Source organism: Coffea arabica, chromosome 2e, assembly GCF_036785885.1.
Source record: "Coffea arabica cultivar ET-39 chromosome 2e, Coffea Arabica ET-39 HiFi, whole genome shotgun sequence".
Lineage (NCBI taxonomy): Eukaryota > Viridiplantae > Streptophyta > Magnoliopsida > Gentianales > Rubiaceae > Coffea > Coffea arabica.
In genome coordinates, this window is record NC_092313.1 from 9,624,930 (window position 1) to 9,636,799 (window position 11,870).

Below are 11,870 nucleotides of genomic sequence, written 5' to 3' on the forward strand. Positions count from 1 at the left end.
TTTTCTCTTCTGATATTAGCAGTTAGCAGATCTTCATGATTCTTGAGCTTTAGTGCTTCTTTTTTGTGGGTTCTGGCTCTTTTTTGTTTTGTCTTCCGCTATTGACTTTGTGGGGTCAAAATGAAAATCATAGTTTATTCCATCATCTTCTTGAATGCTGATCTCAAATGCAACCCAAAAAATGCAAAAGAATCCAAAACCAATAAGCATCAGATTTGTATCAATAGGATGAAGTACGGATCTGCATCATATCACCAAAGGTTCCCCACTCGCAAATCGAATTGGAATTTAGGCGTTACTCAAACCATTGATTTTGTGAGTTGAGTTATCACTTGAAACCCACCTACTTCATATTGGTGCAAGATTAGAAGTGCAGACCGTGGAATATTATAAATTTGTTAAATAGCCTGAAACCCGCTTGCGGGTTTCCCCCTTATGTAAAATGACTAAAAGCTGCGTTTCTGTTCTATTTATATCAAACACATACTCTCAAACCCTCACCTGAAGGGTGAGGATGAGAGGGGAGGTTTGCTGGGCATCCTAGGGCCCTCCGATGGGCATGTGCAACTCAACGCAGCTTGCATGTAAATTTTTTTTTTTTTTTTAAGTAATTTGTTAAATAGCCTGCCTGAAACCCGCTTGCGGGTTTCCCCCTTATTTTCGTCTATTCACTCAGCTCCGTCTGTTTTGACGATTTTCGTCCACTTTTCAGGTTAATTCAAACCACGGGGTATCGACTGGTATGATATGAAACCACAGGGGGTTTTTATGTATGATTGCTTAACCACAGGGGGATTTTTTGTTGTTTACCCTTAAAAATACAAAAACCTGCATAACTCTCCCCAACATATGACAAGATTATTAATAAGATTTATGTAATTTTTCTTTTGAAACTCTAAGACAAGGTTTATTGTCAATTTTACAGGTAAGGTTAAAATTGAAAATTTATTAGATTCCATTCCGAAAGAACCAACGAACCAAACATCAAGTATAGTAATGATACCCATTTCAGATACTTGAACCAAACAGATGTATTGGAATGAAAGGTCTCATTCCAAACCCAAGATATCCGATTCCAAATCCGAATTCGATTCCAAGCTGCGAACCAAACGCCCCCTGAAATTTCCTCCCTCTCTTCACGGAAGATGACAATGGAGATTAATTGAGAAAAATGGCCAAGGCTAGACAACATGTGCAAGCTTGCTGCAGTCTTGATTTTTAGAAGGAATGGAGCATGTGCAAATGTGGATTTGGAGCAGCGATGTCTATTTTATTTTAGACTAAAATCACGGAATTAAAAATGAATAGAAAAACATTATTAAGAATCATCAGTCGTTAACACTGCAGTAAATCAAGCAATAATTCTCTGGGGTTTCGGCCGTCTCTTGTTCTGGACTTTAGACTTCGTTACCATACAGTCCCTATGCTTTATCCTGGCCCGCAATGCGGCCTTTGGATCACATCACAAATACAATCACGATATTGTCTGATGTACGGCTGTTCATGGGTGCCCCTCATTCGATATCCCTCTTGGACCCCACAAACAAATCATGATGCTACTCCAGTTTCTTAATCATCACTGGAAAACCTATGCAGTCATTTTCCTCTACCATATTACTCGCCATCAAGCATCTCACCGAGTGGTGGAATTGCCTGCAATGTACAGCTAAAAATAGTTGTGCCGCTTGGGTACGACCATTCCAAGCCAATGCATCGTTTGCTATCCGCAATACAAGGCAAGTGTTTTTGTTTTTTCTGTTGTATCAATAATATTTCTATAATCTAATTTATCGCATTTCATAAAAAAAAAAACTTAAAAAAACTGTATAATGGATTATAATGAATTATCAGATACATAAATCTAAAGGAGTATTCTGACACTTCTTTTGAATTTTTTTCATTGCAAATAGGGTTCAAACCTTTGATCTATATCCTAAAGGGATTTAATCTTTTTTTATGGTCATTGAATTAAAACTTAGTGGTTTATAAGGTGAAGTGTTTGATACTAGCCTTATCTTTTTAAATCTAATAGCAACAATATACACTATTCTTATACTATGCATAATTTGCTACATTAGGCAGCAAACAATTTATACTACTCGCGTACTATGCATGGCTTGCTACACCGAACAAATGTAATATTGCACTTTCTAGATTTTTTTAATTAAAGGAAACACAAAGGAAACACTATGCATGCTTCCTCATAATGCATTAAGTGGGATTTGAAACCTAGTGCACGTAAAAAACTCTAAAAGGCTTCTCTTAATTGTTTGGACGGTGATTTGTTTGTAATTTTATTAATTACATTACTAATACAATTTTTAATTTTTAATTATTTTTTTATTTTACATATATCACATAAAAAAAATATTGTAATATTTTTTCAACTTTGCAGAACGAGTGCTGCCCCTAATTCGGTTGACCATGGCCGAAATGGTAAATGTGTCTCCTTCTCTCTTTAGAATTGATTTGCATGAATATTTTCTGGTTTAGTTCTCTTGAAATGCTACGTGTCGTACGTGTACGCTTTCAAGAAGACAAAGGAATGTTAAAATATCTTGCTCGAATCCCCAGGCAAAGTCACGTGACTGCTGTCCTGCTGCGGCTGCACTGGAACACACTCACTCAGTCACGCACCAGCAACTCCAAGCTGGCTATACCGGGCTGATTCCCTACCGTGTGGGCTCCACACAAGATCGCCAACCCGTCCGATGAGCCACGTCGGAAGAACGTGTGGGACTTAGTCGTCTACAGTCTACCGACGCCGTAACGTGCTCCTCGGTCCCACAACATGGGCTATTAATTTACATCCCCTCACGCAGGCGGCACATGAGTCTCCGCTCTCGCCGCTCCGGGCGGTGCCACGACCCAAATTACAGAATTCCCATAATACCTTCGAGCCTTCGTGATTATGCACTGACGTGGAAGGATAAATTCGCCATCGCGAAGGTTTAATGAAGGTTAAGAAGTCAATTACTGGATCAAACTCATAGATACGTGACAACAAACATTTAAAAAAAATTGGAAAGGGAATATATTACTCTAACGCTTGATTGTTGACAACCGTTCCCCAGAAAAAAATAAATAAAATTTATTTTTGTTTGAATTTGAAAAATTTTGTACTGGACTTTAAAAATAATTTAAAAATTTTGAATTCAGAATCTTTTACTGACAATTTCTCTCCTCTTACCGTCCAGTCAAACCCTACTCCGATACCAAACATGTTGTTAGCCAAAGGTCAGCAGTGTGGGAGCTCATGGAGTTCGAAGACAACGGCTGACCAACAACATTTACCAGGTGCTTATGTAACATGATCTAATGTGTTTGAATTAGCGACTGTACTAACTTCATAAAACTATTTGTAGATGCTTAAGTTGGTCGAGCATGATTAAGGAGTCAAAGACACATCTTGTGTTATGCCATTAGTCAAATAAGTGTTTGGGACTAGAACGTATGTAGCAGTAAAAGTTTTTCAAATGCACTGTTGTTGTAGTAAAATATTTCAGAAATACTGTAAAAAATAGCTAATCTAAATGGAATCCATGTCTTAGACAAATAGATTGTTCTTGTCTATATAGGTGTAGTTGCTTAAAAAAGCTTCTTTTTATTTTTTTTTGGGTTGGGTTTAAAGAGAGTCTCTAAACATTCGAAGTTTTCCCCGGGTTTTTCTGGCAGTCAATTTCCCGGTGCAGAATAAAGGTCATGAATCTCAGTCCCCTTGATTGAGTTCATTTCCCTTTCCTCATTACACAAGTTTTAAAATTGAAAGAGACATTTCTCTGCACCGAAAAGCGAACAGCAGAAATTTGCAAAACAAAAGATAGCGTTTACCGACAAATATGCAAATTAGAATATTGCTTCGCAGATTAGTTGCTTTCGATTTTCTACTCAGTCACTTTTATAACGTTATTCTTTTCTCTTTTTTTTAAAAAAAAAAATATATATGAGGGATTTTCTTTTTTCTTGTTTTTTGTTGGGGTGTTGATGATTTGATGCAGATTTGAGGGCATTTGAAAGTAGAAGTCTAGGACCTTCAGCAAAGCCGGTGATGAGCATAAGATGGACATTCTTGAGCATGACATGATAATCAAGTAATTATCATAAGGTTTTGCTGAACATATATCCCATAACAACTTCATATCTTATCTTTGAAGGAAAGTAACCAAATGCAAAATCATGGTTTGTACCAGAAATTTCTTTTGCTCAACTAAATATAAAACCTATCTTGATAAGTATCTGCACATTTCACTTCTCAAGTAAATCCCGGTAAAACATTTTTAACCGATACATGATTGCTACTGTTTAGTTAGTCTCAAGACAACAAGGTAGCCAGCTTTTGACCATATCATTTACGTACGATTAAAGAACTAGCAAGTATATAAATTCATAATGGCAATATACATATATATATATTTACTGAAGTTCAACGGCAGTGCAATGCACTATCAAAAAGGTATGGTTTTAGGACCAAATACTTTCAGAAAGGGAGGAGAAGTCTTTTAGAAGGAAGTGATTCAAAGAGTGCAAACCAAGTAAGTTGAAAGGGGAAGAATGCATGAAGCTCAACTTACTATTCAATGAATGTCTCATCATATCAATAATGTTTATACATGCCTCACTTTGTATATCGAAGGGAGAGTATTCTAAAGAGGAATGATGCATGGAGTACACCTCAAGTCAGTTAAAAGATGGTAAAAGGTGATCGAAGACATGGAAACCATCCAATATGGTCATATGATTCCTTTGAGTCTCCTCTTGTAACTCATTCCCAAGAGAAAGATATGTATTCTTTTTTTTTTTTTTACCCCAAGAGAAAAATATTCCTATGAGCCCCAAAACAAGACAAGCTTTCAGCCGTGGATTCACTTTTGTTGAAACTTTCTTTTGCCCTAACTGAAGCAAGAAAACGAAAAAGGGCAAAAAAAAAAAGAATTTTAGTTATAATCTAGGAAGGATATTTAAGAGAAGCCTTTTTTTTTTTTAATAATTCCACTTGATTACTATGAAACGTTTAATGGCAACAAAGACTTGCAAATATTATTATTCAGTAAAACTTTAGTGTGACAAATTCAGTAGAAATTTTAAATTGAAAACTTTAGCCCAATCTTAATGAGGAAGAAATGAGGATAGTTGTTAATATGAAAAATTCAGGAATTCAATTGAGTTTGTTTGGATAAGAATTTATTTGGATGATTTATTTGATCCAGTTACTGTAGTACTTTTTGTGATGTGATGTATGTGAGATAAAAAGGTGATTGAGAATTGTGTGTATGATGCAAGCAAAACAAAATCTGAAATAAATCTTGCAAATTTTCTTTGTCCAAACAAACTATATTTTTTACAATTTCAGGAATAAAAGATCAAAATATCGATTCCGATCAAGAAAAGCTTTTCTGGTTGCTTTGGATAGGAATAATATCCATCCTTCCTATGCTAAAGATTAACTAATGAAGATTAACTTGAATATTTTCGTTTGGAACGTGGAAACTTAGCCAAAAAGAATCAACCAAAATAGTGGCTATCAAACTTATATTGGATAATCATTCTTTTCTTTACCTTTTTGTTTGGATTGCGGTTTATTTGCCAAAATATATTTGCTTATATCATCATTACAATTTTCAACACACATTTTTATCTTCCAAATTATCTTTTTATCTCACATACATCACATCACAAAAAAGTGCTACAGTAAAATTATCTCTAATAGTTTACAAGGAAAAATGGCCAATTTTGTCCCTAAAATTTTTGTTAGTGCCGATTTAGTCCATAACTTTTATTTCTGACTAATTTGATACTTGAACTTATTTCGCAGTTCCAATTAAGGACCTTGCGGTGGCACCACTACCTAAAACGAATATGGCTCCTAATTGACTAATTAAATAGGGATATTATCATGAGACTGTAATAAAACAAGTAAATCGTATAAAAAATCACCAAATAAAACTTTTAAATCGTGTAAAAAATCACCAGGTAAAACTTTTTAAAGTTTAATATTGTGATTTTTTTACACAATTTACTTGATTTATTATAACCCCATGAGTGATGTTCCCAAAATACCATTGTTTAGTTGGTCAATTAAGAGCTAGATTAGTTTTAGGTGGTGAAGCCACCACTGAAGTCTTTAATTGGAATTGCAAAATAAGTTCACATATCAAATTGGTTAGGAATAAAAATTAGGGACTAAATCAGCGCTAGTGAAAAGTTTAGGGATGAAATTGGCTATTTTCCCTAATTTACAATCCAAACAAACCCACTAAACACTACCCTGTTCTTTTCTTCAATCTGTATATTAAATCTTTACAATAAGTTTATACTTGAGTTAAGTGTAAGTAGAATTTATTTTTTGGATAAAAAGTAAGTTTTTTTAACTGATTATTGAAAACCCGTTAAGTACAATTTGATTTACATCACTGCCACACAATCATAGGTTAAACATGCATGCAACTAAAAGTTACATATCTGTAATTTAACAAATACAATATATCTTAAAAATCAAAATCTTAAGATATTCTAAATGAGATATTTCATCATTTTTTTTGAACGGTTTTCATTCATGAGATCCTTGTGCTTGCCGTCAATGATATTACTTGCTTTCCATTGTAACGTACAAGTTGTAGCCACTACAAAATTTACCGTCAAGATTTACTACTACCGGTAACGTTTATTTTCACTTTGTAAATACACGGCGGCACTACTATATCGCCCTCTGTGCTTTACGCGCTATGTAGATGTGTTAATGCATTGCATTTGAAGGCATCAGTGTGATTGGTTGAGGTGACGATAAATCAGCCTAAGTGGATGAATTTTATTGGATCGTGCGTCCACGCTTCTTATGATATGCAGAAATCATAAAAGCCACGGAGGAACTTCCCTCATCTAGTCCAGCTAGATTACTTGCGTCAGACTAAACGGCGGTTATATTAGAATTTAGAAGGATCATGAGAAAAGTCATTTTTTCCCTTCTAGAACTGAGAACAACGCGGTTAAGTTTTGTTCTTTTCTTTTTCGGTTTTCAATTGGAATTACAGCCCACGATGGCACATACCCAAAGTAGAATTTGCGCCCAACCTCCCGGCTCTAAAGTTGAGTATGGCAAAGGCACGTACAACTCTTAAAGCACGATGTTACACCCTTTGACCGCCCAATTTCCAATCATTGGTTAAAGCTAATATATACTAAATGATTTTTATTTAGATGAGATAAGACAATGTAGTGCATTTTTATAGGTTTCTTTAATTGTACTAAAATAAATAGACTTAGGAGATCTTTTTATCCCTGCAATTTTCTTTTTAAAGATTAATGCTCGGTGATGAAAGAACAATATCTCGAATAGAGGAAGAAGTTATCTCGAACACGATTTTTTTCACATACTAATTACTTTTTTTGATAAACAATACGTGACACTATGATTGATCACGTTTTTTTTTTTTTTCTGTACAAATAATGCAATATCTTTTTCCTAAATGAATGAGAGAGATTCATGATTTCACAAATGTCTCTGACAAATTTGTTGATCATGTACTTACTTATTTTACAATATAAACGTTTAACAATGAAAAATGAAGTACACTTTCTCCATCTATAACTTTTTTAACCAAGAAAAAGCCTAAGGAAATATCCACACTACAAATTAATGTGCTCACTCACATTACTCGACAACAATAGGGTAATTACAAAATTTTCTTCTTTTGATCATTTTTTTCAACATTTACAAAATTTCTCACTTGGATCAATCTCGCACTAAAGTTGCAAACAATTACACACCACTCCCAGCACAGGTACAGATAAGTACTGAGACTAGTATAATACATGTCCACATAGATACGTATATGAGTACGCGTGTGTGTATAGATGTGAAGCAAAAAGGTTGAAAATTAAATGAAGAAGGCGCGGTGGTGAGGAGAGTGTGGGACCCGTGTGCAATCAGAGGAGAGAGAAAGACACAAATCCAAAAAAAAAAAAAAAAAAAAAATCAATCAAAAGAAATGGGAAAAAAAAAAAAGGAGGAGAAGAAAAGGAATGGTTTTGCCGATGAGTATGAGAATAGTGTGTGTGTGTGATTGAATTGAAGAAGACTTAAACATCACGACAGTGAAGGATGTGTGTTAAAGGACAGCTAGCAATGAAGCGAGAGCTTCACCTACCATAATACCCCATTACTCTCTCCCACCCCCACCCTGCCTTTTTAGCCTTGAGTTCCATTGTGCTGTTTCCTCTTCAATTCACTTCACTCTTTCTCTCTGTCTCTCTTTCTTTCTTTCTTTTTCTCTCTCTTTTCCAGCTTCATATATTTGTAGCAACAATAGCTAGTACTATTAGTGGTACAACAGAAAGTGAGTGTAATGGAGGAATAGTTTAAAGGGTTTTTGTGGGTTTTGGCTGTTTTTTTGTTTGTCTCTTCCTCTTTTCCGGTTTTCTTCTTCTTCTTCTTCTGAATTCCTTCAACTGGGATTTTTTTGAAACTTGTGCCAGAGGCGAATTTCATTAGACTTCTCCAGTTTCCTGCTGTTGTTACTAAGGAGTAGGGAAGTCGTTTAGGCGGGAGAATTTTCGGGGCATTCCATTCAGGTTTGATTCTGCATTTTCTGCAATTCTTTTTCTACTTATGGCACATAAAGGGCTAAAAATGTTTCCTTTTTTGAAAATTTACCCTCTGAAAATCGATTTTCCTGGGCTGTTTTTGAGAATTTGGGAGATGCAGACCAAGGGGAAGAGTATGAACATGTAAAGTTTGAGTCTTTATAGTTATTTCTTTTCTTTTTAGTTTCAAGGGCCAAAATTACCAAAATTTCAATCTTTTTCATTTTAACCCTTCAGTTTTTCAAACACTGGATGATTTATTTCACTCTCTGCATTTTTTTTCCTTTCTAATTTTCTGCACCTGACGTTTTGTTCCATTTTGCATGTAAAATTAGACAATTTTGCACCCTGGGAAGCGGTCTGCATTTTGTTTTTTGCTTGCATGCTGAAAACCTCAAGGTTAGCTTCAAAAGTTTGCATGTCGGTGCATGAATGTTCTCATTTTTTTTTTGTTTTTTAAAAATGCGAATTTTGCGAGAGAGAGTTGAATGCCTTTTGTCGGTGCTTTCTCACATGCCATGCTCCTGGGTTCGCAGTAAAGATTATGGGAATCTCTATGTCAGCATCTTATTTCTTGTAATAATTATGCAAAAATCCAAATTTGATTCGAAAATCGAATCTCTTTTACTGCCATGTTTTAAGGTGGCCCCTCCAATCCAAGATAGCAAAAACGAAACATTTCATTTTTTTTTTATCCTCATTAATTAATTGCCTTCTGGAATTTTAACATGTTAATTTTGTGTACCCTATCCATTTATATTCTGTTTTCCAAACCATTTCAGGTAGAATTCTGAAGGAGTCCAGGATTTAGAAGAATGAATCCAAATTTTGTGGATGAGATAGACTGCGGAAGCTTCTTTGATCACATTGATGACTTGATTGAATTCCCTCCTGAGAATGAGTGTGGTAACGGCCTTGTTGGCTCTGGTGACTGCACGAATTTTCCTAGCCTTTGGGATGAAGCCTTGCCGGACACCGACACCCTTTTCACCGGCAATACCAGCAATTCGGCTTCTGACCTTTCTGCGGAGCTCTCTGTTCCGGTAATCATTAGCATTACCTTTCCACATTCGATAAATGGCAGCATTGGAATGTGATGCATGGTTCTAGAAAGTTTTAGATAGTGAATCTGCCTCAATTGTTTGATCAATTGTGGTAATATTTGAACATTGCATTGAACATCAATATTTGAAAGTTGTCTGATGCATGTGACCTTATGCTTTGACGGTTATTGATTAAAATAATTCTGTCACTTCTTTGTGGGTTTTTGTTTTGTTGTGGATGGAGTGCAACAATTGCGTTGTTGTGTAGTCATTTGTCATGGATGAGATATGATGTTAATTTCTGCCCATCAACTTTGAATCTTGTTATTCGTCAGAGTCATGAGTTACTCTGAGTTATTCGTTTCTGTTAATCTCAACGGTTACGAATCTTGTTATATGCACAGGCGCTGAGAAGGTTGTAGGATTGAAAGGTCCGGCCTGTTAAATGGTAGTAATAGAGTGTTTGGAAAGCGATATCTTAATTGTTTGAAGTTGTTTTTTAAAATTCGAATATTTTGATCTCGATTGGGCTGGTCAATGCAGAGATGTAATGGGAATCATGTGTTGAAACTTCATGTTTCCCATTTGTGCCCGTTTGTCAAATTAAAGTTTCTTCCATTTTCTCAAGCTGATGATGGTTCATGAGACTAATATTTTCATCAACTCATCTTTATCCAAGTCTCTCTGTTGATGTCTTTACCTTGATTTTCTTGCAGTACGAGGACATTGTACAACTTGAATGGCTTTCAACCTTCGTGGAGGATTCCTTCTCTGGTGGAGGGATGACTCTTAGCAAAGATAATTCTTCTGTCAACAAAGACAATCCCTGCAACCAATTTCAAACCTCCAGCCCTGTTTCTGTGCTTGAAAGTAGCAGCAGCAGCAGCAGCTCCTCCTGCTCAGGGGGGAAAGCTATACCGCTTAGCCCCAACCACCGTGGACCACAACGTGCTCGTAGTAAACGTCCGCGCCCGGCAACCTTTAACCCCCGCCCGGCTATTCAACTTATCTCTCCGCCCGCCTCCTTCAGCGAGACTCCTCATTTGTTTCTTGCTCCTGGAGTTTCTTCAGAATCGGAGAATTTTGCGGAGTCTGAATTTGTGAGGAAGTTCCCCAAGCCTGCTGGAGGAGAGCATAAGAAGAAAAAGAAAATCAAATTGACTGTTCCTCTGGGCCCGATGGAGATAAATCAGAATTCAGCATCACAAGCTGTGAGGAAATGCATGCACTGTGAGATAACAAAGACTCCTCAGTGGAGGGCTGGGCCTATGGGGCCAAAAACGCTCTGTAACGCATGTGGTGTTCGCTACAAATCCGGCCGTCTCTTTCCAGAATATCGCCCTGCAGCAAGTCCCACATTTGTGCCGTCCCTGCATTCAAATTCTCACAAGAAGGTTCTTGAGATGAGGGTCAAGGTTGTTGAGGAAAACACTACAGTGGGGACTGCAGCAAAAGCCTCAGCTGCCGGAAGAGAGCTAGTTCCAGAGAGTAAACCCTCGCTAGAATACATTTGAGATTAGGAGCAGAGAATGGCTTCCTTGGAAGTCATTTTTCTTCTCTGCCTCTTTTCATTTAGTCCTCTTGCTGTTCTCTTACTGTATTTCCATTTCTTCGTTCGTTGGTTCTTTGTACAGAGATGTAATGGGGGAGGGATAGGAGCATAGGTGACCATATTTAGCTATTAGGGAGAAGGAATGATATGAGAAGGTACTAAAAAACTGATAAAAGAGATAATGGGGAGTTTTAGGGCTAGGGCTCAGCTTTAGCGATGTTGTTTAGGTCCTTTAAAGTTAATAGGTATTTGGGGTCAGTGTTCTCTTTCTGCTCTTTTTGGGTCAGTGTTCTCTTCCCAGCCTTAATGGGAATTCTTTTTGCAGTTCATGTGCTTGTAGGAAACTCTGAAAATGAGACTGCTTTTAAATTAGAGTCTTTAGTTATTTTACTCTTTCTTAGAAGTCTAGATCTGCTGCAAGTTTCTTCGAGCTCCAAAATTTCCTCCCTGCCTGTGTTGATGCCTTCTTTCATTTGCTGGCTGCCTTCCAATAGCAAAGATTGGTTAAATGTAAAATATCATGAAAATGAACGCACTCCGGTAACTTTGGATGGTGCGTAAATTTTTAATCCAAAATTAAAATCAGTCTCATGGGTTCGACTGTGTCATGGGGAAGAGAAAAAGAATAATACGAATAGCATGGGAAAAACAAAGATCAAAACTGGGACGAAAAGAAATTATTATGTACTAAATGC

The 11,870-nt window shown here is 36.5% G+C and overlaps 1 protein-coding gene across 2 annotated transcripts; it reads left to right on the top strand.

Annotated features, from left to right (window-relative positions):
- The first annotated feature begins 8,037 nt into the window (after positions 1 to 8,037).
- Positions 8,038 to 11,568, top strand: LOC113725808 (GATA transcription factor 8). Of its 2 annotated transcripts, XM_027249175.2 has the most exons (4): positions 8,038 to 8,568; positions 8,916 to 8,979; positions 9,363 to 9,623; positions 10,340 to 11,568. In XM_027249175.2, the coding sequence occupies exons 3-4, from the start codon at positions 9,396 to 9,398 to the stop codon at positions 11,135 to 11,137; spliced, it is 1,026 nt and encodes a 341-aa protein (XP_027104976.1). In that variant the 5' UTR covers positions 8,038 to 8,568; positions 8,916 to 8,979; positions 9,363 to 9,395; the 3' UTR covers positions 11,138 to 11,568. The 2 variants fall into 2 exon arrangements, with proteins under 2 accessions (XP_027104976.1, XP_027104975.1); XM_027249174.2 differs by lacking the exon at positions 8,916 to 8,979 and having other exon boundaries at positions 8,040 to 8,568.
- Positions 11,569 to 11,870: the final 302 nt, after the last annotated feature.

Coding starts and splice junctions, on each gene's coding strand:
- LOC113725808 (XM_027249175.2), top strand. CDS start 9,396: ATGAATCCAAATTTTGTGGATGAGATAGACTGCGGAAGCTTCTTTGAT. Junction 9,624..10,339: donor CTGCGGAGCTCTCTGTTCCG/GTAATCATTAGC, acceptor ATTTTCTTGCAG/TACGAGGACATTGTACAACT.